Source organism: Misgurnus anguillicaudatus, chromosome 5 (genome assembly GCF_027580225.2).
Source record: "Misgurnus anguillicaudatus chromosome 5, ASM2758022v2, whole genome shotgun sequence".
NCBI classification, from domain to species: Eukaryota; Metazoa; Chordata; class Actinopteri; order Cypriniformes; family Cobitidae; genus Misgurnus; species Misgurnus anguillicaudatus.
This window is the reverse complement of record NC_073341.2, coordinates 33,922,881-33,948,875: the sequence shown is the minus strand read 5'-3', so window position 1 is coordinate 33,948,875 and position 25,995 is coordinate 33,922,881. Positions and strand designations below refer to the sequence as shown.

Below are 25,995 nucleotides of genomic sequence, written 5' to 3'. Positions count from 1 at the left end.
AATATTAGCATTATAATTTTTTTCATTAGGCTATTTTTGGTGAGCACAGCGCGTGATGCGTGTTATGGGAGCGGCGGTGCTGTTCTAGAGAGGGACGCATCATTTATTGTATAAATTATATCAGTGTATATAAAATCTACAATTATTGGTAAGTAAAATTAAATGTAAACGTTTATCTATTGCTATGGAAAAAGAAGAGCATAGGCCTACCTAAGTTCAATGAGTTCTAACAGAAATAATAAGCCTTTGGACCTCACAGTGGCGACATTAGCTTTTCTTGGTATATAAAATCTATTTGAATGAAACAACCAAAGAAAATACTAAGAAAGAATTATAAATATATGCTAATTCATAGGCTAAGAATCAAAGTGTTGTATGTGTCTATAAACAAAATGTCCTTTTATTTCTTTTGCAGGACTGCTTACCTTGCTGGGTATCAGATAAACTAATACCACGTGTGACCACGAGATGGGGATATTTTTCCTGGCTTTGAAATTTTAACTGCTCTAAATAGGGTTTTTTTCTTATTTTTAGATGTTTAGTTTTAGTTATTTTAGTCAAATGTGTTATACTATAAAAAATAGTATAACTTCTAAGAATATGTAAATTATCCAAGTAAAGTATGCAATATTACAAAATAGAAGTTATTATTCTAATTAGTCTAGATATTATTCTGTTCAGGCATTTAATTATTAATTAAATTATTAATTATTCATTGAAGAACGCAGTTCCATTGAGATGTGCCCTTAGACTGTTTATCTTTATGCCAAAATGCACATTTAAATCATTAACAGTTAGGTGGATGACAGGTAGACGTCAAAGTACCGCGAGAGCGGTTCGAGAAATCATAACGAGAAGCCTAATTTCAAATTGTTCTCGCGGTACTTTGACGTCATCCGCGTGTTAGTTCTTGCTACGCCGCATAGTGTCAAACATGCCAATTTATGCCAACTGCGCAAAAATAATATACATACTAAACCAATTACGGTCATCCTGGTAAGTTTATATTACCAGACATATTGCAATTATTAATTTACAACGTCAACACTTATGGTACATCAACTGTCCACTTGTCCGCAGCTTCCTATCACCACCCAATCACTACACAGGAGGCGGGACTTGTGAAAAAAAACCTATCGCAGTTCGAACGTCTCCCCGCGCACGCGCCCTGATAGCGCTGCCTCTTTTATGTCTCGCTCTGTGGCCGCCTCCCGGTTTCGAGCAACACGGAACAACAAATGTGAAAAAACAAACACAAACAATATTTTTAAACTTCCCACGCTACTCGTTTAAGTATTGCTGTCATCCCATCAATGAGCCATGGCGATAAACTTCGGCAAGATCGTCGTGGGGATTTATGTGGAGATAAAGCGCAGCGATGGTGAGTTGATATTTGGGTCGCCCGCAAGCGTCCGTTAAAGTCGTTCCCCGGTTCGGCTAACTGGTTGTAGCGTTAACTCGCACATGAACCTCACAGAAACGATGGCGTTTGGGGTTCAGACCTGTTATAAAATCGATACATAATGTTGAGGTAAGTCTGTTAGTGCCGGTTGCCAGGGTAGTAGTAAACGAGCTCGTGGTGTCAAGCAACACGACAACGGTCGGTTCGCGTTAGCCACCTGCTAAACCCGGGTGGAGTTTTGGTTACTCATAATGTGTATGAAGTTATTTGATTTGAGTCCAATAACCGTCTCACTTATTTCAGGTTGTTCAGGAGCTGATGCTTCATTGTGTATGTTATAAGAACCCTTAAGTTAGTTGGTTGAGATTATTTCCATTCAAGTCCTGTGATTGTTGTAGGGTTAGCCATCATTTACTTGCAATTCAGTTGTTTTGTTATTCGGTTCAAATTTGTATAAATTAAATTAAGTGGGAGAGGTTGATCCATAATAGATTGTAGGTTTAGATTTTAAAGTACGTTACTGTTCTCTCAATCAGTCTTAAGTTTTTGATGCCACTGATTGTACACGTGACTTGAGTGACGTGATGACATCTTAAGGTTTCAGTAATTGTAATGATCTGGTGTATATTTCTGTATAAATGGCTGTCATGATTTGTAAATGACCAACAAATCCACCCAAAGATAGCCATCTGTCATCCTTTGGGCCCAAATTTGAGTTTGAGAAAAGATTTAAAACTGACAGCAACAGCTTGAAACCTGTTATAATAAGGATCGTGACATTTATTCTGTCATACCCAGTAAACCAATACTTAGTTAAAAGGTTTTGATACACAAATACAGAATACAAGATAGTGATAGCTTTTGATCAGCTGCTCAAACATTAGATTATCTTTTGTTGGTTTTGGCGTCTTTAGTATGTGATTTAAAGGCGGTGAAATCAGATTAAATTGATGTCCAATCAATTTTATCTGTTTAAGATGGCTGCGTAGTATTTAACTTGTGGCAGAATGACCTCAGTATGTAACAAAGAAATATCCGGGCCTGGTTCTGTTAGCTATTACGTATTAGATAAACCACTCCTATTTTATTTTTATTTTTTTGGTGGAAGTGTGACTTGTTTACAATGTGTTGTGTAATAATGGTAACATTTGACAAGTCCTTGTCAAATAAATGAGGAATCTAGTTAGTATCAGATTCGTGTTTCTTCCTGTGGATTGGGATTCACCTCTTAAAGGGATAGTTCAAACATAAATGATGTCATCATTTAATCACTCTCATGAAAGCTGTATAAACTGTATACACCGATCAGAAGCACCATTCACTTCCATAGTATTCTTTCTTCTGACTATGGAAGTCAATGGTGCTTCTGATCGGTTTGGTGACAAACATTTTTTAAAATGTTCTTTCTTTGGGTTCATCAGAAGAAACAAGTTTATACAGGTTTGTAACAGCATGAAAGTGAGTAAAAGATGACAGAATTAGCATTTTTGCGTGAACTATCCCTTTAATACTTACATCAATGTAGCAGATTGATCCACTCGGAGTCGTTGGCTGCAGAGCTCTGTGCCCATGCAACATCAGTTTTTAAAGGATTAGTCCATTTTCTTTAAAAAAAATTCAGATAATTTACTCACCACCATGTCATCCAAAATGTTGATGTCTGTTTTTGTTCAGTCTAGAAGAAATTATGTTTTGTGAGGAAAACATTCCAGGATTTTTCTCATTTTAATGAACCCCAACACTTAACTTTTAATGCAGTTTAAAATTGCAGTTTCAAAGCACTCTAAGTGATCTCAAACGAGGCATAAGGATCTTATGTAGCGAAATGGTTGTCATTTTTGGCAAGAAAATTCTTCCTCCAGTCCCGCGACGCGCCAGCGCGACCTAACCTAATACGTCATCACGCCAAGAGGTCACGGATGATGTATGCGAAACTACGCCCCAGTGTTTACAAATGTGGAAAAAGAGGACCGTTCCGACATTGTTGTGGTATGTATGTGAAATGATACTAATTAATGTCTTTGTGTCAGTTTATTGATTAAAATGGTCCAAAAGTGTGTGTTTCACATATGTGACACGTGACCTTTCGACGTCATTACGCAATTACGTACAGTTGCGCTGGTGTGCCACATGACTGGAGGAAGATGAGAAGTTGTGGTTTAAAAGTGCATATTTTTTATTTTTCTTGCCAAAAATGACAATCGTTTTGCTAGATAAGACCTTTATGCCTCCTTTGGGATCGTTTAGAGTTCTTTGAAACTCCGTTGAAACTGCATTAAAACTGTTAAGTGTTGGGGTCCATTTAAGTCCATTAAAATGAGAAAAATCCTGGAATGTTTTCCTCAAAAAACATAATTTCTTCTCCACTTAACAAAGAAAGAAATCAACATTTTGGATGACATGGTGGTTAGTAAATATCTGGATTTTTTTTTTTTTTTAGAAAATTGACAAATCCTTTAACAAGGTTCAGCACATCTTACCCCTTTTGTTGTTATGTTGTTTTTTGCTTATGTTTTCAGTAAGAACACACAATGGAATTTGTTTGTTAACCTGCTTCATTTGATGAAATTCAGCAGATATAAAGTTAATTAATTTTTTTATTTAGATGCTGGGTTTTCTTTTGACGTAAGGCTGCAAGAGTTTTAAATAGCTTGTTTTATGGCAGGATAATAATATCTTTTCTCCTGCTAATGTTGCTCTTGAATAATTGCAGGGATGGAGACGTGTGAGGAGGGAAAGCTTTGAATAATAGATACAGAGACACGACTGTTTGTGTTGTGTACTCTTCACAGATGTTTTAACAGTTGATAGCACAACTTCCAAAATGTCCTAAGAACTTTTTTGCTTCTGGCTATCTTAAACATGACCTCCTTATGATTTACGTTGGGCTGATCCAAAAATTTTATTATGATATATTTCTTAATTTCGGTCGATAAAAGAGAAATCCGATAACGGTATACATATTAAAAAAGCCTGAGGAAAAACTGCTAAGAATGCCCAAAATAAATGTCAGTACCAAAAACAAACCCCTGAAAAAATGAATTTGCCAAGTCTATGAAACCTCCTATAAAACGATCATATTTAAAATAAAAAGGGTATAAATATATTAATGTTCACCTTTAATTTGTGTTTAGCCTTCATACAAAAAAGTGATCACTGTCCAATAAACACGACTTTCAGGCTCAACTTACTCTTATATGATAAGGTGCACCCTGAATGTCAGTCAGTGATAATGCTGTAATGCAGGGGTCTCAAACTCAAATAGGCTTGTTGCCATTTCTGAGATCGACATCTCATAGGAGGGACGAAGAGCTATTTTAACATTAAAAAAGCACAATATTTCTGTGAATGTACGGTTAAATTCTATTATTTCTTTTACGTCTTTTTTTGCCACGAGGTAGTGTTTCTGTTTTGATATATTATTTTTCAGTAACAGTATTAACTTTCATAGTTCCATCTGTGTTATTCCATAGTTTTGATCAATTTGCTACTAGTATGTGGGAAAATATTAATAAGTGACCCTTAAACTTTTGAATGGTAGCATTCAATGTTACATACTGTAAGAAACATTAATATTACTAGGGATGCTCCGATCAGGATTTTTGCAGCCGATACCGATCACCGATTTGTAATCTTCGTGATCGGCCGATACCGATTCCGATACCGATTTTTTTTAAAGCTGATATGCAAGCTCTTTGATGACTGTAACTGTTACAATCTTTCTAAATAAAATAATACCACGGATGTTGCCTTTGTTATATTACTTGCAGTAATTAGGTATATTATTGTTTTAATAGAGACTCAAATAAATAAGCACAACAAATATTTATTCTGCAAAGAGAAATTTAATATGGCTTTAAAAAGGCTTATGTCTCCTAAAAGTACTGAAAATAAAACACTTCATATACTTTACTGTATTAATTAAATATACACGCATTCGTATGAAGTATAAAAATTCTTTAGTAAAGAGCAGAGAGTGATTTTATTGAGAGATGAATTACAGTAGGTTACTGCAGCTTTAAGACGTGAGAGAGAGAGATCGCTCTGTTCACGTGCACTGATGACAGGCTGCTGTGTGTGTGGGCGGCGGCTGAACGCAGACAAGCAGCTGTGAGGAAAATAAAAGTTTAAACGCTCAAAACTTTAAGACACATGCAAATAAGAAACTTTTGGCATGAGGATGCAATTGTCTGTGATAGATGTGTGTTGTATACGCTGTTTGATGGGGATGTGAAGACGCCTCGCGCTGTTTACCGGAGCACGTCCTCCGGTAAATACGCATATCTCTGTAAAGGCAAAGAGAGACATACAAATCTGCACGTTGCACATGAGCAACAAGTTGTTAAAATGCTCGCGCTACGTAAAAAATGTATTTTAATTGCCGCCGCATTCAGGATCCTTTTGATGACAAAAGTAAACAGAAAGATCGGTTTATGAGATCGGCAGATTTAGCGAGCACCGATCGAGTCATTTAATGCCATTATCGGCCGATACCGATCGGCGGCCGATCGATTGGAGCATCCCTAAATATTACTGATCTAATTGCATAGCAAGCTAGATAGTGATATATTTGATACTAGACATTTAATTATATACATATTATACTCTAACAAATTTTATCTTTTCTCCTCATCTTTCCCCTTTTCTAACGTGGAAAACTGATGGCGTAAGCCTGTTTTTCTCATCCGTAATTCAGTTTATGTTGCATTACATCTCCCATTCTCCCTCCATGTCACCCTTAGAAGCTGTGACTTGATGCGAACTAACCCGCATCTCTGAATGACAGCTCTTCTTGGCAAACACAAAGTCCCAAACAGATTAATTGATCGCATGGTGACAATGATATGATTTGACGCGAGATACAGATGAGCGATTTAAATCCGCATCGCACGGCTCATGGTTGTTTGGCTACAAAAAATGGCAAGCGCTTTGGACGGAAGAAGCGCCTTGACTTAACATGTGTTTTTAGACGTGACATGTAAATGGCCATGGGACGCCGTAACGTATATCGAAATATCAGAAATGTGTTTAGAAACCACATCACCGTTATTGAAAAAAAATATACTACGAAATATATTGATATTAAATAATTGTCCAGCCCTATTCAAACTTTATTTAAAGTCACAATAAAATTAAAATAAAAAACTTTTTTATATGTATATTCTGGTATTGTTTTACAAATTAGTTATCTGTGAGCCTCATTATTTAAAAAAAAATCGGTTAAAACGGTCTCTCTTTACTTCCGGTCATATGGTATGGCAGGTGGGCGGGGTCTAGGAAATGATTGCAGCGATAACCCAATTTCCAACGATCCAATTAATTCTTGATGGACGAATTCCAGCCCCACCTTTTTTATTTCAGAAGCCGTTTCACTCAAATTTATTATGGGGAAATAAGACACTCGCTACTTCCGTTTCATGGAGACTTTAATATTTTAAATGTGTAAAACTCTGTTACCAAAGGTAGAGTAACTATGTTGACATGGAACAAAACTTGCAGTCATACACAGAGAATCTCTCTCACTCTCTCTGTCTTTGTCTCTCTCTCACTAACACAAACATACATGACTCTACCTTAGTAACAGAGTCTGACAGATACTATTGTATTATTAAAATAATGAAAATGTATAACCATTTGAAAAATGCTGAAAAATGATGACTTCGGTCACCCAACACGCCTGCTATTATATAGTCACCCATATGTTGATTTTCAAATGTATTTACGGGGTGTTGTGTTTCATACAGGACGAATACATCAGGCCATGGTGACTTCCTTAAATGAAGACAATGAAAGTGTTACTGTAGAATGGATAGAAAATGGAGACACTAAAGGGAAAGAGGTAAGAGCTTCGCAGCTGGCCGTGTTATTAATAATGAATGGAACAACGTTCTGGTTTTGTTAGGTTGCAGTATGAAACTCATAATACAAGAGTAAACCTAACCTAATAAGATATTAAATGTTCAAAGGTAATGGACTTGTGCTGTATTTTTATAAAATATGAATATTACTTGCAAGTACTCTTTGCAGATTTGGTAAACTTATGTCAGGTCCGCATGTTTGGCGAAAATTGTTTTAGTTTCTTCAAGTTTTTGTATTGTGATGTTCACAGATGTGTTCTGAACATTGTCTTTCTTTATCAGGTTGATCTGGAATGCATATTTTCACTAAATCCAGATGTCGCTCCAGAAGACGAGATTTCTTTAAGTCCGGTTACCCCACCGCCTCCTACACCTAGCTCTGTAAAGGTTAACAAAATCCCCAAGGTTAGTGTGAGGTCAAAGTTACATGCTAAATCCTCTGACTGTTGAAACATTGCATCTTTTAAATTTTTGTGTATGGTTTTGTTCATCTGCAGAATCGCAGAACCATTGCACCGGGAAGGAGTGAAATCGCATCTAGAGATAACAGAGGTATATTTACTAATATTTTACTCACGATATCTGTATGTATGTACCATATTTTCCGGACTATAAGCCGCACCGGAGTATAAGGCGCATCATTCAAAAATGCGCCGTTAAGATGAAATAACATATATAAGTCACATTGGACTATACGTCGCGTTTATTTAGAAAATTATTTCACAAAATCCAAGCCGAAGAACAGACATTTAATCTGGAAAGGCAAGTTATTCAACTAAACAATAGCAGACAGAACAGCAGGCTGAATAGAAATATGTACATTAAAGTAATATTATTTGTTATTTAAACGATAAACCATAACATACAGAACTTACCTGGAAGGTTGAGTAGTCTAAATTAATCGAACAAGCCAACTAGCGTGAAGTTCGAAAACTCGTCATTATGCATCACTGAATCCATTGAATTACACAAATACAGAAGCAGCATATAGCGGACTCTTGCGGCTGTAGAAGGTAATGTTGTCTCTTGCCTCATAAATGTCTAAATTAATTCATACTTACTTACAAGGCACACCTTACTATAAGACGCAGCACCAGCCAAGTTATGAAAAAAACCTGCAGCTTATAGTCCGCAAAATATGTATGTATGTGACCCTGGACCACAAAACCAGTCATAAGGGTACAATTTTTTAAGATTGATATATCATCTGATTAACTAAGCTTTCCATTAATGTAGTATGGTTTGCTGGGATAGGAAAATACTATTATTTAAAAATCTAAGGTACAAAAAATCTAAATATATTGAGAAAATTACCTTTAAAGTTGACCTTAGCAACACATATCGGTGATTCTCGCGAAATTAGACGTATGAGGCGTCATGAAACATTTTGATTAAAAAAGTAAATGTTATCAAAATAAGAAGCATACAGTTACAAACATCTCTTCATGTACTATTTTGCACATGATTTCAAATGACATCATACAAACCAATTTTGATGTTTTTTCCACATTTAAGGGAAAAATTTTCATTACCGCAACGTGTCCATGACTGGATTTGGGTTCTTTGACATGGAAATATTTATAATATATTAAAGGAATAGTCAATTTTCTTAAAAGAAAAATCCAGATAATTTACTCACCACCATGTCATCCAAAATGTTGATGTCTTTCTTTGTTCAGTCGAGAAGAAATTATGTTTTTTGAGGAAAACATTGCAGGATTTTTCTCATTTTAATGGACTTTAATAGACACCAACAATTAATACTTAACTCAACACTTAACACTTTTTTTTGTGTTTTTTGAGTTTTAAAGGACTCTAAACAATCCCAAACGAGGCATAAGGGTCTTATCTAGCAAAACGATTGTAATTTTTGACAATAAAAATAACAAATATACACTTTTAAAGCACAACTTCTCGTCTAGATCCGGTCGTGATGCGCCAGCGTGACCCCACGCAATAAGTCAAGAGGTCACAGAGGACGAACGCGAAACTCCGCCCCAGTGTTTACAAGTGTGTTGAAAGAGGACCGTTCCTACGTTGTTGTATGCCAACTGATACTAATTAATGTCTTTGTGTCAGTTTATTGTTTACAATGGTCCGCAAATGTGCGTTTTATATATGTAACACGTGACCTCCCTACGTCACTACACATTTACGTTAGGTCGCGCTGGACCGGACCTAGACGAGAAGTTGTGCTTTAAAAGTGCATATTTTTATTTTTCTTGTCAAAAATGACAATCGTTTTGCTAGATAAGACCCTTATGCCTCTTTTGGGATCGTTTATAGTCCTTTGAAACTCCGTTGAAAAAAACTGTTATGTGTTGAGTTAAGTGTTAAGTGTTGGTGTCTATTAAAGTCCATTAAAATGAGAAAAATCCTGCAATGTTTTTCTCAAAAAACATAATTTCTTCTCAACTGAACAAAGAAAGACATTAACATTTTGGATGACATGGTGGTGGGTAGATTATCTGGATTTTTCTTTTAAGAAAATGGACTATTCCTTTAATAAATCTAAAAAATAAAAAGCTTCAGTGCATGTTATGCTATAAACATTTACAGTAAAGAAACATGTGGTATTTGGTGATCATTGGTAAATGTAGAGACAATAATAAGGAATATACATGTGTCCAAGACCAATTTTCCAATAAGCAGTTCTTATTTTTTCTCTCCAGATAAAAGTTGAAATTTTGTTTGTCCTAGTACCTAGACAACTTTTTAGTTCTCATTACCGAAACATGAGTTTGTAAATGCATATATTTAATGTAATATCATGTTGCGGTAATGATAATTTTTGATAATGATAATCTAAAAAAAAATGTAAATAATTCTATAGGAAATATATATAAATATATAATAATGGTTATACTAAGCTCAGACCTTAATCTTATATGTGCAAAAAAATTGGCTTCAAGGGCTTTTTAAAAATTCTGTTCACCCAAAATACTAATAATAAATATTTTTTTGTATATTTATGGTAGGAAATTTACTATATACAGTTTAAATATATGAATGTTAATTTACATATGAACATTAGCGTACTATATAAATAGTGATTCCCAAGGTTTTGCGACAGTTTGATTTAGTAACTGTTGTGTGCTCCGTTATTAAGCTGTCTCGACCCGGGCAAGGCCGGCCCAGCAGCAGCAGCCAGAATTGGCACCTCCTCCACCAGCACAACAGCCTTCACAACCCATACAGAGCCAGACCCAAAGCCAGCTAACTCAGCAACAACAGAACGGTAATATGAGTCTCCGCATTCATTTTCAATCTGTTCCCATCAACCCCCGTTTCCCCCAGGAAAACGTTAAAAGCCAAATGGAGGATGCACTGCGACACAGTGAAAACATCCATTGAGAGTCTGTGTTTCGTTGTGAGGGTAAACCGCTCAGTTGTTCTTGTCTTGGCTCGATCTTGTGGGGTGTGGCTTGGCCAACTTTTAAACATCAGTACAGTCACATTTTTTGAAAGTTGGCAGCTTTGCCTTGAACTTTCCCGATTAATCTTCTTGCTTTGGAGTTTACATGTGTCTGACTGCTTATTAATCTGGAATCAAGATGCTCAAACTGTTTTCATGAAACACAGAAATTCTGCAGATTGATTCAATCCTAAAACTGGTTCACTGATGTATCATGATTCTTTCTCAAATTATCCTGGGATGAAATAGTATTGCTTGTGAAATTAGCCAGATGGTGTTTTTAGGTAGATAAAATTAGATTCAATAACATAAATATTTATGACTAAACATTAATCCCATGTGCAGTTGCTGTAGCTCTTTAAAACAGAGGACTGTTATTAGCGCCAACATGTGCCAGCTACCTATAGCTTCACTTTATATACATACACACATTCACACACACACACAACAGGTGGGAAAAGGCAGTGTTAAAGAAAGGAAATGATTATTGTTTTTGTCTATCGCTCTGTAGCAGCGAGGAGGAAGTCGAATTGTGTGAAGGAAGTGGAGAAGTTGCAGGAGAAGAGGGAAAGACGAAGGTTACAGCAACAGGAACTGAGAGAAAAGAGAGCACAGGTCAGTCGTCTCATCTTTCCATCATTCAATCTTGTCGCCTCCTTCCTGCTCTTCGCTTTTGTATCACATGTTTGACCAATAATGTCTTCTCTGTGATTGGACTTCATTATGTGCGTGTATTTTGTTTTGAAGGAGATTGACACAACGGTTCCAAACTATGAGATACTGCAGATGATCAGAGACTTTAGAGCAAGCCTCGACTATCGACCCCTAAACACAACAGATTTGGTGAGTATTCATAGAAGCACTTTGTATACGAAATGTCAAGGTGTGTTTTATCCTAAAATCATAATGTGTTATGTTGTACGTGAAGAAAGCCTACAATTCTTTACATATTGAATAATAATTTTCATGCATGCATTGAAGTGTTTTTTTGTATCGACAGATTGAAGAGCACCGAATATGTGTGTGTGTAAGGAAACGACCCCTTAATAAAAAAGGTAAAGCCTCAGAAATTATGGTGTAAATGAAGTCCTTTGATTTAGTTTTTTTGTTTTTTCCTGACTTTATTTCTCATTCTCGTTTTAGAGTTGTCCGTAAAGGACCTAGATGTGATCACTATCCCCAGTAAAGACGTCGTCATGGTCCATGAACCAAAACAGAAGGTGGATCTGACTCGATACCTGGAGAACCAAACCTTTCGCTTCGATTATGCGTTTGATGACAGTACAACAAATGAAATGGTTTACAGGTTCACAAGCAAATAATTCTTTTTAATGGTTTCACGTTGGTGAAGGAAGAATAAAGTCCTTGTAACTTTTTTATTTCTGCAGGTTCACCGCAAGACCGCTTGTGGAAACTATCTTTGATAGAGGAATGGCCACATGTTTTGCTTATGGACAAACTGGAAGTGGAAAAACTCATGTAAGTAGCATTGAAATTAAACGCTCATTGTAATAAAACATCAAAGATTACAATGACGGCTTTGTGTTTTAGACTATGGGTGGAGATTTTTCAGGAAAGAACCAGGATTGTTCGAAAGGAATCTACGCTTTAGCTGGTAATTGATGTTTGTTGGATCTTTTCTTTCATTTTATCATTTTTATTTCATCCTGGTGAGCTCATTCATACGCTTTTTGTTCACAAAGCTCGAGATGTTTTTCTCATGCTGAAGAAACCAAACTTTAAGAAGCTGGATCTTCAAGTTTACGCGACTTTCTTTGAAATCTACAGTGGAAAGGCAAGTGGGTCTGAGTTAAAGCAGCTCTCTATCAATAGAAAATGTGCTGGAAATACCTTGTGAAGAATTTGACCTATTTGAGGAGATATGTACTATCTCACCAAGGGACAATCTGTAAATCATAGACGTAAACCAAACTCCACCTTACAGGAATGACATCATTAAGGTGTAACTAGAAATTCATCCACTTTGAAAACTATTGCCACATTTAAAGGTGTTGACATTGATATGTAAACAGAGGTTTACTGTACAAATTGTATGCTTTAACAAAAATATAAGCTTTACATTTTGTCTTTTAAGCTCGAAAAACAAAATGTGGGTACTTTCAGCAGATTTTAAGTTTGTGCTCTGTGTGAAAAACCGTCTATAGGTTAATATATAATAAACAGAGCCTTCCTGTTTCCATATATCCTGTACTTCCTGTTTCAAAAGCAAACCCATCAACACCCATCTTCTCTGGTCTTTGGCAACTTTAGGTGTTTGACCTGTTGAATCGTAAGGCTAAGCTGCGTGTGCTAGAAGATGGGAAGCAGCAGGTCCAAGTTGTTGGGCTTCAGGAACGTGAGGTCAAATGCACTGAGGATGTACTCAAACTGATTGAAATGGGAAACAGTTGCAGGTAAATGTTTTCTGTGTTTTGGTAGTACGTATGTAAAAAAACATGAATTTAATTTTGCCCTCCTTTCTTTCATGTCAGGACGTCGGGGCAAACTTCAGCCAATGCGCACTCGTCCCGCAGTCACGCCGTCTTCCAGATTATCCTGCGAAGGAAGGGCAAGATGCACGGCAAGTTTTCGCTCATCGATCTGGCGGGTAATGAGCGCGGAGCGGATACGTCCAGCGCCGACCGGCAAACTCGCTTAGAGGGAGCTGAAATCAACAAGAGCCTTTTGGCTCTGAAGGTCAGTGCTTTACACATAACATCAAATGAGAGATGTATTATGGAGAAGATATATTTAGTAATGCGTTTGCAGTGATTTATCTACTTGGTAACAGTTGCTAAAAAATTTGTTGCAAATATATAAATATACAATTGAATATCTTCAGAAGGCTAAAGAAACATATACACTTGAGTTGCACTATGTCTGACTGTTGATCTTTCATGTTGTATTTATCAGGAGTGTATCAGAGCTCTTGGCCGTAATAAACCCCACACTCCATTCAGAGCAAGCAAACTCACACAGGTCCTAAGAGATTCATTCATTGGAGAGAACTCCAGGACATGCATGGTAAGATTAAAATTTATTTCTCACACACAGACTACATTAAAGTCCCAGTGAACCGGAAGTTGTGATCGACTTAACTTCAGCATTGTGATGTGTTTCCGAGTGAAAATACATCACTTTTCATAAGAAATAAACACAATAAAGTTTCTGGAAATAAAAATGCAATCAAAATATACTGACTATAACAGAACAGGCCTTAAAGGCGGAGTCCACGATTTTTGATAAACGCTTTGGAAAAGGAGACGGGCCGACTACCAAAACAGACTTATAGCCAATCAAATCAAATCAAATGCCGGGTTGCGTATGTGTGGGGCGGGTCTATCAACAGAAGGTCCAGATTCTATTGGGGTAGGGGCGTGTTTGTTTAGGTGATTTCAAATATCAACATTGGCTTTCAAACATCATGGACTCCGCCTTTAAATAGTAGCCATTCCTACTAAGGTCATATTAGTACTGGACCACATCCAAAAATCAATTCCTTACAGATCCTTAAAGGAATAGTCTACTCATTTTCAATATTAAAATATGTTATTACCTAAACTAAGAATTGTTGATACATCCCTCTATCATCTGTGTGCGTGCACGTAAGCGCTGGAGCGCGCTGCGACGCTTCGATAGCATTTAGCTTAGCCCCATTCATTCAATGGTACCATTTAGAGATAAAGTTAGAAGTGACCAAACACATCAACGTTTTTCCTATTTAAGACGAGTAGTTATACGAGCAAGTTTGGTGGTACAAAATAAAATGTATCGCTTTTCTAAGCGTATTTAAGAGAGGAACTATATTGTATGGCGTAATAGCCCTTATAGGAGTACTTTGACTCGGCGCAGTAACACCCTCCCTCTCCCATTATGAGAGTGAGAAGGGGAGCGGACTTTTTCCAGGCGAGTCGAAGTACTCCCAAAAGTGCTATTACGCCATAAAATATAGTTCCTCTTTTAAATCCGCTTAGAAAAGCGCAACGTTTTATTTTGTACCACCAAACTTGCTCGTATAACTACTCGTCTTAAATAGGAAAAACGTTGATGTGTTTGGTCACTTCTAACTTTATCTCTAAATGGTTCAATTGAATGAATGGGGCTAAGCTAAATGCTATCGAAGCGTCGCAGCGCGCTCCAGCGCTTACGTGCACGCACACAGATGATAGAGGGATGTATCAACAATTCTTAGTTAAGGTAATAACATAGTTTAATATTGAAAATGAGTAGACTATTCCTTTAAGAATAGCATCCTTCCCTAAATTTGGAATTGCTGTTTTGGAAATGTATGTTTTACCTGGCAGTTCATACTGCTTCTCAAAGTTTTGCAGCATTTCTTTAAATGCAGTTTTTTCCACTGTATTAAATGGCTTTGCAATGTATCACGTTACACTGTCAGTTAAGGAGCGCCATCTGATACTGTCTCGTTTATACAGGCACTGCAGCTCCCTCTTGTGTTATTTAGAGAGATGTGCAATCATTGCTGTGATCTGAAATCATCGCGATGAGGACAGACAATCGCGATGAGACGATTATTTAATCATTGTGACAGCCCTAATTAAAAACTAAGAATTGTCCGTTTGGATTTCATTGTGACTTGAACCTTTGTTTGTGTGTGCTACTGTTTTTTGTTACCTGTTCAGATTGCCACCATCTCTCCTGGTATGGCCTCCTGTGAGAACACACTGAACACTCTGAGATATGCCAACCGGTTAGTATAAAACACTGTTATGCATTTATGAAAACGTTTAACTGTTTACCATCAGTAAAGACCAACATTTTGAGGAGAGTTACATTTGCAATTCCTTAAAAGTTTCACTTAATCAGCTCAGCTTGTTGTATTTACCAGTGATTCAACATGCAATTGCTGATGGGAAAAAGTGTTGTCTTAACTTTACATCTGTCCTGATTGGCTATGCTGTTCTTCTCTTTGCTCTTCTTGACTCTCTTCAGAGTAAAGGAGTTTGGGATTAGTCCATCTGACATCCCCTTCTCTCAGGGGGGAGGAAGCCGTTCCGAACCCTCTCCTACCTATGAGTATGAGCACACGTCTATGCAGCCTCCCACCTTGTTCTCAGTCTGATACACATTCTGTAGCAGTGTTGGGGTTACTTTAGGTCGTGATGTTACTCTTAAAATACTGAAGCTTTTCAGAGTTCAGATGCAAAACCCTCTAGTGGTGAAATGTTTTTTGCATTCAAACGAATAGTGCTCTCTAGCACCTCGCTTTTCCAAATGCGTGTTGCAACTATGGCAGCCGTTATGTAATCACTGATCTCCTTGTCCGTTTTCACTGGTTCACGTGGTCTGAATGAAAACACGTTGGTAGGCTAGTGCTTTTTGTCCCTCTCTGCTATCATAGTTTATCAATACGGCGAAACGAAAAGGAAGCCTCATTGGACTTACCCGTTCAATGTAAGTAAAGAGAAGAAATTTTAAGCTTACAAAGAAAGAAAGAAAACACTTAAAATCCTACTTACTGTCCCTTTAACTTTTTATTTAAGTTGCCAGCCAGCGCCAGCATTTTTCATGATTTTCACAAAAGTTTAATGCCTTCCAGAAAATTTTATTCTTTAAATATCTAAACATACACTATATCAAATGAAAGAACAGACCCTCTGCTTTCAAAAAAAAAGTTTCATCCTACCTTCATTAGTTCTCTTTTAATTACCTCTCAAATATGGGTAGCTTTCTTCAAAAACACCAAATTTTGAGCAAAAAGCTGAGATGATTCCATTTTCAGATCAAATGCAGAGCGATCCTTAAAACATACACGGAGCTCTTTCTCTTTCATGTGAGGCATTACTTCCGGGTTGTATAAGTTGCGGAAGTGTGCCACCCGGTAAATAATTGCGGTATTGCAGAAAGCCGGAAACAATTGTCAGGAAGCGTTTTCTCTTAATTGACGAAATAACTTTTTTATCACGCTCTTAAGTTTAGATTCAGACATTTCATTTTAATAGCAATAAAAATGTTATTAGCCAATTATTGAAATACCTTTTTAACAATGTCACTTTGGTCATTTTATTGGTTTTTAATACATTTGTCTGTCTTTCGCTGCAAAACCCTCTAAGTGCGTGCAAAAAAAAACAAAGGCCGGGATTAAGCAGATTTGAAGTGCAAGTATTTGATAAACGTATAATATGTGCAGACAGAGAGCGTACGGTTAATCTTATTTTTAACGGCGGTAACGGTTAACGGCTTTTGCATCTGAACTTCTCATGCATAGTTTTTGCAGGGGTACTTTTGTTAGTTAAGTGTAGCATTACAATTACTAACTGACTATACTTTAAAGGTACGGATTTCAGGAAACTTCCCCAACACTGCTCAGTAGTTAACAAACATCCTGTTGGCTGTAACCAAATGCATGGACAGATTCATGCACTGCTTCATTTTGTTTGACACATTTGCTGCAGTCACATTAACGGCTGTGCTTGATGTCAACATTTCTCATTCTGTCCCTGCACCTCCAATATGCTCTCATTTAATTTTTCTAACCCTGGGAATTTGTGGATATCTGCTGGTCATGTTTTGTCCCCCTTCTCCTTTATAAATAACATATGTGAAATTGTGAATATACATGTAAATGAATACTGTTTCAATTAGAAAAAAATATGACACCGTAAACAGTCACATGAAGTAACAGTAAACAGATCATGTTGTCTTAGGCTGTGTTTACACTTGGTATAAACGCATTACAAGTGTATGAGAGCGACACACGCCCGTTCACACCTTGTCTCTTTTGTACACTTTCGACCGCGTCTGTCCTTATTTCTTCGAGGGGATGGTCTGTTGACAAGTCGTTTTAAACCCTAGCGGGAAAATGACGGGTTAAAGTTGATGTGCACTAATATTATGTCAGAGTACCGCTGCTTGTGTTGTTTGTAAGCATGCTGCACAACGGTGTGTATTTTTCGTGTTTTTAGTAAATGATAACCTAAAGCAGGGCTATTCAATTGGCGGCCCGCGGGCCAAACCCGGCCCCCCAGGTAGTTTGATCCGGCCCTTTATGTAGTCTGTAAAAAAGACATCTCTAGAATAAATTTTGTAAGTTAGACAACGGGCCCTACAGTTCCGAGTTGATGCGCGTGCGTCTGTTTCATTCAGCATGAGCTGCAGTGTGCGCAGGGTGTCCGCGGATCCTTAAAAAGTCTTAAAACGTCTTAAATTCCGTAGTATGAAAATAAGGCCTTAATAAGCATTAAAATGTCTTAAATCCGGGTATCAAAGGTCTTGAAATGTTGTCCAACCAACACCGCCAAGAAGATTGTAACCGTTTTATACATGTTCGTCTCATGTGTCAGGAAAAACTGAATAGGTGGAATCTACTAAAGCACAAGTTTGCGGGGAGTTCGCTGAAGTGCGTGGACCGGGTGTAAGCAAATGGAGAAAAGTGTGAGTTTTAGCTATCGGGAAGTGCACATTTAATGAAAACTGGTTACTTAACCCTGATTTTGCTCCGTGGTAAAGACAAGTTAGCGTACGGGGTTCGTTATTTATTTTGCAAGAAAGTTTTAAAACTCAGAACAATGGGCATCAAAGCTTTAGTGTCACACATGCAATGTAAGAGACATAAAGCCGCTGCAGAAACCTGTTAAAACATCCGGCATTTCTCCGTTCTGTTGTGCCTACAGCAGTAGCCCTAAAGAGCACCACGGCATGCTAAACATCTGCATCAGCAGTTTTAAGCACCACGGCTTCTGCTCCATCAGACATCCGATAAACGTTTGGCTTCACTGCCAAGTCCAAAAACGAACGAAGCCTGTCTTCTTTTTCTCTTTTAATGGCGGTTGGCATCTAGCTTATAGGTGCATTAGCATCCCCTCTGCTCCGGAGGGTGGATCTACTACATTCTTTCACTTACTCCTGGTCTCATCAATTTAATTATTTGTATTTTTGCCATAAAATATTTCACTGCCAATGTTTTGTCTCAAGATGCACACCAGTAATGTATTTTGTAAGTTATATTTTTTAAAAAAACTCCTTAAATGTCCTAATATAAATAAGACCTAGTCCAGGTTTAATCTGGGTAACCACACCTAATATTTTAACATTGTTGTTACATAAAACCATGTGTTTATTTTATTACATTATACATTATTTGAACCAATTATTATTGTCTCATCACTATTGTCATCGTAAATGCTTTGGCCCATTTAGCTCTATTTTTATTACCAAAAAATATCAGATTACTTGATCATCATCCTTACCAAAATAATTGTTAGTGAAACCCCTAGATTGGTTAAAACATTTTAAAATTATGTGATTTAAGTTAATTATAATGCTATTTTTCTTCATATATTTTATCATTGGGGATTTCTTAAAACTTCGTATGACTTTTTAGGTGAAAAACTTGTAATATCAGCAAAGTGTAAAAATCTTGTCTGATCTTATTCTTGTGAACCAGTCTCGTTTCATCTTGCGGAACAAGTGTCTTGTCACACCCCTAGAAAATACTGTTTTTTGTTAATAAAGATAAAAGGTTCTAAAAAACAAATGGATGCATTCACACTGGACTATAAAATTGGACTTCATTGTCGTGATATAGGTCTTAAATTTAATTCATTATGGTCTTAAAAAGGTCTTAAAAAGTCTTAAATTAGACTTGGTGAAACCTGCAGAAACCCTGGCGCGAGTCACGTGACTGGTGCGAACAGCTGTGTCACGTGTTTATATTCGCGCTTTGGTCCACAAGTTCAACGCGATCGCCTCCCCCGCTCGCGCCCGCGTCTCAAGATGCAATAGCTGACAGTTGTGAGTTAAGAGACCAGTCTCTGTTTTAACTTTATTTGTTGTATTTCCAGCTTAAAAACGTTGCCTTTTACGACAATTGTTGTCTGATATGTCAGCTCAAATGACTTGCTTATCCACAATGACATTTACGTTAGATGTCTTAATAAAGGAAACTCGTTGAAATGATTTTGTGAACTAGACAAAAAGTTTCTCCAAAATTCAAAGCAGACTAAATGCTCAAATATTATGCGAGTCATCGTTCTCACACAAGAATGCATTTAAAACGAGTTATATTCTGTCTTATTAGAAGCTAGCCTAATGTTTGCCAATTATAAAGATGGCTGTTGTAGTTTAAATAGGGCTACTGTAATAATTAGCTTTGACAAAAAACAGCATAAAACAATTATGTTCCATTATAAACTGTTTTGTTATGTGTACTTAAAGGGGCAATCAGTAGGATTTTAAGTGTTTTATTAATCAAAATCAATGTCTTTATTCATAAATATGTACTCGTTGCTGTCAAATGACCTCTGCCAGTGATCTGACTTTTGTTTGTAAGCTTAGAATTTCTTCTCTTTACTTACATTGAACGGGTAAGTCCAAGGAGGCATCCATATCGTTCCGCCGTATTGATAAACTATAATAACAGAGAGGGACAAAAAGCACTAGCTTACGAACGCGTTTGCACAACGCGTTTTCATTCAGAACACGTGAACCAGCTGCAACGGACAAGGAGATCAGTGATTACATAACGGCTACCGTAGTTGAAACACGCATTTGGAAAGGGGAGGAGCTAATAAGCACTGTTCGTTTGAATGAAAAATACAATTCCACCACTAGATGGGGGTAGATCCTACTGAATGCCCCTTTAAGTGAGTAAATAAGTAAAATTCTTAATAAGTGTGATATGTATCTTATTTACCTATTTAAATGTAGAATAAAGCTTACTTGGGCATCTTACAATGCACTTATCTTGTTATGCAATTTTAAAATATTTATTAATAACATACAGTGGGGCAAAAAAGTATTTAGTCAGCCACCAATTGTGCAAGTTCTCCCACTTAAAAAGATGAGAGAGTCCTGTAATTTTTATCAAAGGTACACGTCAACTATGAGAGACAAAATTAGGAAAAAAATCCAGAAAATCACATTGTCTGATTTTTTTAAGAACTTATTTGTAAATTATGGTGAAAAATAAGTATTTGGTCAATAACAAAAGTTCATGTCAATACTTTGTTATATACCCTTTGTTGGCAATGACAGAGATCAAACGTTTTCTGTAAGTCTCCACAAGGGTTTTACAGACTGTTGCTGGTAGTTTGGCCCATTCCTCCATGCAGATCTCCTTTAGAGCAGTGATGTTTTAGGGCTGTCGCTGGGCAACACGTATTTTCAACTCCCTCCAAAGATTTTCTATGTAGTTGAGATCTGGAGACTGGCTAGGCCACTCCAGGACCTTGAAATGCTTCTTACGAAACCACTCCTTCTTTGCCCGGGCGGTATGTTTGGGATCACTGTCATGCTTAAAGATCCAGCCACGTTTCATCTTTAATGCCCTTGCTGACGAAAGGAGGTTTTTAGTCAAAATCTCACGATACATGGTCCCATTCATTCTTTCCTTTACGTGGATCAGTCGTCCTGGTCCCTTTGCAGAAAAACAGCCCCAAAGCATGATGTTTCCCCCACCATGCTTCACAGTAGGTATGGTGTTCTTTGGATGCAACTCAGCATCTTTCTCCTCCAAACACAAGAAGTTGAGTTTCTACCAAAAAGTTTTGTTTTGGTTTCATCTGACCATATGACATTCTCCCAATCCTCTTCTGGATCATCCAAATGCTCTCTAGCACACTTCAGACGGGTTCGGACATGTACTGGCTTAAGCAGGGGGACACTGCAGGATTTGAGTCCCTGACTGCATAGTGTGTTACTGATGGTAGCCTTTGTTACTTTGGTCCCAGCTCTCTGCAGGTCATTCACTAGGTCCCCCCATGTGGTTCTGGGATTTTTGCTCACCATTCTGGTGATCATTTTTTCCTACGGGATGAGATCTTGCGTGGAGCCCCAGATCGAGGGACATTATCAGTGTTCTTTTATGTCTTCCATTTTCTAATAATTGCTCTCACAGTTGATTTCTTCACACCAAGCTGCTTACCTATTGCAGATTCAGTCTTCCCAGCCTGGTGCAGGTCTACAATTTTGTTTCTGGTGTCCTTTGACAGCTCTTTGGTCTTGGCCATAGTTGAGTTTGGAGTCTGACTGTTTTAGGTTGTGGACAGGTGTCTTTTATACTGCTAACAATTTCAAACAGGTGCCATTAATACAGGTAACAAGTGGATGACAGAGGATCCTCTAAAGAAGAAGTTACAGGTCTGTGAGAGCCAGAAATCTTGCTTTTTTGTTATTGACCAAATACCCACTTTCCATCATAAATCGCAAACAAATTCTCAAAAAATCAGACAATGTGATTATCTGGATTTTTTTTCTCATTTTGTCTCTCATAGTGGAAGTGTACCTATGATGAAAATTACAGGCCCCTCTCATCTTTTTAAGTGGGAGAACTTGCACAATTGGTGGCTGACTAAATACTTTTTTGCCCCACTGTATGAACATGTCTGGATGTAGAAAATCCTACTTAGACCTCTAACAATGCACTAATGTTGTTGAATGCAGTCTCAAAATACATGTTTGTAGAAAAAGCCCATTGTACAATGCACAATTTTTTTTATGTAGTTTCAAAATATAACATTAGTATGTTTAAATGTAGGAAAATTATATATCCGTTACATCACTGTTTTTGTCTCCGGCCCCTCATTTGTGATGCTTTTCATGAACTGGCCCCCACGACAAACTAATTGAATAGCCCTGACCTAAAGACTAAAGATCCAATACTGTGGGTTCGCGCTTATAGTCAGGACCGATGTAAAAACATTGTGCTAAGTTGGTACATCACACATTGGATCAATAGGCAGAGAGTAGACTGTCTTTTTTTGGAAAACATTTGACCACATGAGCGTTTACACCTCAAAAGCAATCTGGTCGAATGCGTTTTCGACTTCCTCTGAATGTGGTCGAAGGCGGACGAGCTTGGGATGTTTTACACCCCATTTACACGTGTATTTATGGTCTTCCACTTGTGATCTGATCGACCAAAACGCATCTTAATACCAGGTGTAAACAAAGGCTTAGGATTGTTTTATTTTCACTTATTTATACTCGGTGGCGGCCGGTGACTTCTTTTTTTCGAGGGTGCACGATGCGAAGTTTGTCACAACATGTAAGTAGACCATCATGTGTGTGGTTGGTCATTTCAAAATATGTGTTCGGTGCATCGAATGATCCCATGTGCATTACGTGTTTTGTCAGGATAAGTGCTGCTGCAGACGCGGCTAAAGGGTTTATGATAAAAAAAAGACGCACACGTTTGCCAGATACTCTCATAATCTCATGCATAATCAGAGTTTAGTGTTAAGGGAGTGTCTTGCATTTATTTTGTGAACGTGAGCGTCTCTTTTATCATAAACGGTCTTGATGCGTGTGCAGCAGGCACTTATTTTGACAAAACACGTGATGCACATGGTTCACACGACGCAACAAACACATATTTTGAAACCACGGATGACACTCCGAACACATATTTTTGAATTTGCTCGGAAGAGCAGTTACCAGCCGCCACTGTTTATACTGCCAACTGCATTGAAGGGAAGACTAGTGTTGGCATTGGCATGAGTTTAAAAGTGTATTTAAAGTAATACAATTCATGTTGTAGTTTGTAGGAAACCATATGTTAAAGTATGTATTTAAAGATTTAGAAAATATGCTCAAATTTGTATTCTATTTGTATATTTCATCATAGCATGCTTGTAAGAAGGTGACCTTTAAACATTAGCCAATAAATAACACATATTGTAGCATACAGTGTGACATAAGGTCACACCATGTGGCTTTTTATTTGTTGATTAAAACCCCACTTTTAACTTGAATAGCAGAAACAAGCATCACAGCCCAGCTGGTGAGTCGTGTGAGCTGTGAAATGGTGTCATTAAGGTCCGATTGTTTTTAAGGAGAATCATCTCATAAACACCGATGTTCTGTGCCTGTAGAGTGAAAGAGCTGACCGTTGATCCTAACGCTGTGACCGAGGGAGGGCGATCCAACATCAACGCCATCAACCAGCTGGACATCATGGATGAAGAATGGGATCTGGGCAACTCCCCTCAGAGAGATGACCTCAAACTACTCTGCGAACAAAATGTAAAACACATGCACTCTATTTATTGTAGGCATACATTTTCTGAGAAGATGCGTATTTAAATTTAAATTGTTTATTTATTGACAGGAAGAGGAAGTCTCCCCTCAGCTCTTCACTTTCCATGAAGCAGTTTCCCATCTGGTGGAGATGGAGGAGCAGGTTCTGGAGGACCATAGGGCTGTGTTTCAGGTATGACTGTTACAAAACATATTGGATAATTGCTAAGAAATTAATGGCTGATGATGATGATTGTGCTGACAGGAGTCCATCAGGTGGCTCGAGGATGAGAAAGTTCTCCTGGAGATGACCGAGGAGGTGGACTATGACGTGGACTGCTACTCTTCACAGCTTGAACAGATTCTTGACCAGAAGATCGAGATCCTCATTGAGCTCCGAGGTAGGTCTTTGTCCTTTCGTAAGCCAAAGATTTCTGTGGACTTACTACGATTGTGTTTAATGGATTTGTATTTGTGTACCTCATCAGATAAAGTGAGGTCATTCCGTTCTACGCTCCAAGAAGAGGAACAAGCCAGCAAACAGATTAATCCAAAGCGGCCCCGTGCGCTGTAGTCTGTAATATGTATTAGAGGAGGAATGACAAATACAAGAGTCTTGTAGGCTTCTTGAAGTATTCTGAAGAAACACTTTCACGTTCCCATGTGAAAAAAACGTTTGATTATTCTCTTACAAATCACCAGAGGATAAAGAAGGGGATTTTGTTTATTAATAAACCCTTGTTAAATAATGATGATTTTGAGGAAAGCTTTAGAATTTTTGATTTTATTTATTTCCTTTTTCATTGTAGGTTAAGGGTACAGACTTGTATCAGTCGATACTCACATGTTCTAGCCTTTTGGGTTTGCATTTACTTTTATACATTTGGCCGACGCTTTTATCCAAAGCGACTTACAAGCTATACCTTTCATCAGTATGCGTGATACCTTTTGCACTGCTAACATAATGCTCTGCCAGTTGAGCTACAAGAACACCTGAAGTTCTTCATCGGAGATATGCATGAACAATTGGCACAAAAGTTTACCACTCCGTTCTTAGCGTGACTGACTTAAAGTGTGTCATTTGCACATTAAATAACCTTGTTTTTAGGGTTGTATTTCATACTTGTATAGCCGTTTCTGTTAATTGGCTGATACAGCATTTACGGTTCCATCTTTCTGTTTTATTAAGGGCAGACCTTCTCAAAGAAGCATTTAATGCACTGGGAGAAAGTTGCAGAGGTTTTGTGAACGAATGTGAAAGCGTTTGCAGTCTTGTTAGTTTTTATTGGTTTGACAGTTTTCCACGATACCTTCTCTAAGTTGTCTGTAGAATGCTTCTGTGCCATATCATGAGTTAACAGTTTACCAAAACACTTCTCCCTTAGTGTTTTTCCAAATGTCCAACATTCTCACATCACCTAATAAACTTTGTATAAGATACGAAACTACAGTGAAACTCTCATAGCAAACGAATAGGTAATACCACTTTTACTATGTTTACTTACTGTATTGTACAGCACTTCGGGTTGCACATCGTGCAGCCAAAAATGTGCTATATAAGAAATTCTCAAACTCACTACTGCTGTTTGGAGTGTTACAGGCATCTCTCAACTCAGTGGTTGCTAAATAAAGAATGATTTGACAAAGTTGACCTTTTATTTGTTTTAAAAAGCATTTTAACAGTTTATCTGTTTTTATAAGTCATTTTCTGACTGCTTATGGCAGGGGTTCTCAAGATTTTTCTTTTCAGGGCCCCCCTGTTGTCCACAACAATATTTGGAGACACCTTACTTACAATTTCTACAAAATAAAAAATATATACTATAGCGTGGCATAAGTAGATGTTTATTTAAAACCAAAGTCTTCAAACAATGAGAAATATAATTATTTTTAACTTGATTTAATGTCTTATTTGTTATAATTTTATGTCATGTTAACGCCTCTTTGAAAGTTTGTTAAAGGGTTAGTTTACCCAAAAATTTAAATTCTGTCTTTGTTTACTCACCCTCATGTTGTTACAAACCTGTATAAATGTCCTTGTTCTGATGAACACAAAGGAAGATATTTTTAGAAATGTTTGTAACTAAACCCTTTATGGACCCCATTTATTTCCATAGTATTCTTTTTTCTCCACTATGGAAGTGAATGGGGTCCACAAACAGTTTGGTTACAAACATTTCTCAAAATATCTTTCTTTGTGTTCATCAGAACAAAGAAATTTATACAGGTTTGTAACAACATGAGGGTGAGTCTTTGGCAATATTTCAGATAGCGATATACTTCCTGGCTCCCGCGTCACCCTGTCTTTGTCGTTAAGTCTCACCATTGGTTGAATTTGATAT

The 25,995-nt window shown here is 37.4% G+C and overlaps 1 protein-coding gene across 3 annotated transcripts; it reads left to right on the top strand.

Annotated features, from left to right (window-relative positions):
- Positions 1–1,168: 1,168 nt before the first annotated feature.
- On the top strand, positions 1,169–24,405 carry kif2a (kinesin family member 2a). Of its 3 annotated transcripts, none has more exons than XM_055168610.2 (21): positions 1,169–1,381; positions 7,147–7,241; positions 7,543–7,665; positions 7,758–7,812; positions 10,370–10,498; positions 11,187–11,290; positions 11,423–11,518; positions 11,676–11,730; positions 11,819–11,981; positions 12,064–12,154; positions 12,227–12,290; positions 12,379–12,470; positions 12,947–13,089; positions 13,168–13,372; positions 13,589–13,699; positions 15,319–15,386; positions 15,629–15,712; positions 23,509–23,659; positions 23,745–23,846; positions 23,919–24,054; positions 24,142–24,405. In XM_055168610.2, the coding sequence occupies exons 1-21, from the start codon at positions 1,321–1,323 to the stop codon at positions 24,225–24,227; spliced, it is 2,214 nt and encodes a 737-aa protein (XP_055024585.1). In that variant the 5' UTR covers positions 1,169–1,320; the 3' UTR covers positions 24,228–24,405. The 3 variants fall into 3 exon arrangements, with proteins under 3 accessions (XP_055024585.1, XP_055024587.1, XP_055024586.1); XM_055168611.2 differs by lacking the exon at positions 1,169–1,381 and adding an exon at positions 1,508–1,531; XM_055168612.2 differs by lacking the exon at positions 15,629–15,712 and having other exon boundaries at positions 1,171–1,381.
- Positions 24,406–25,995: the final 1,590 nt, after the last annotated feature.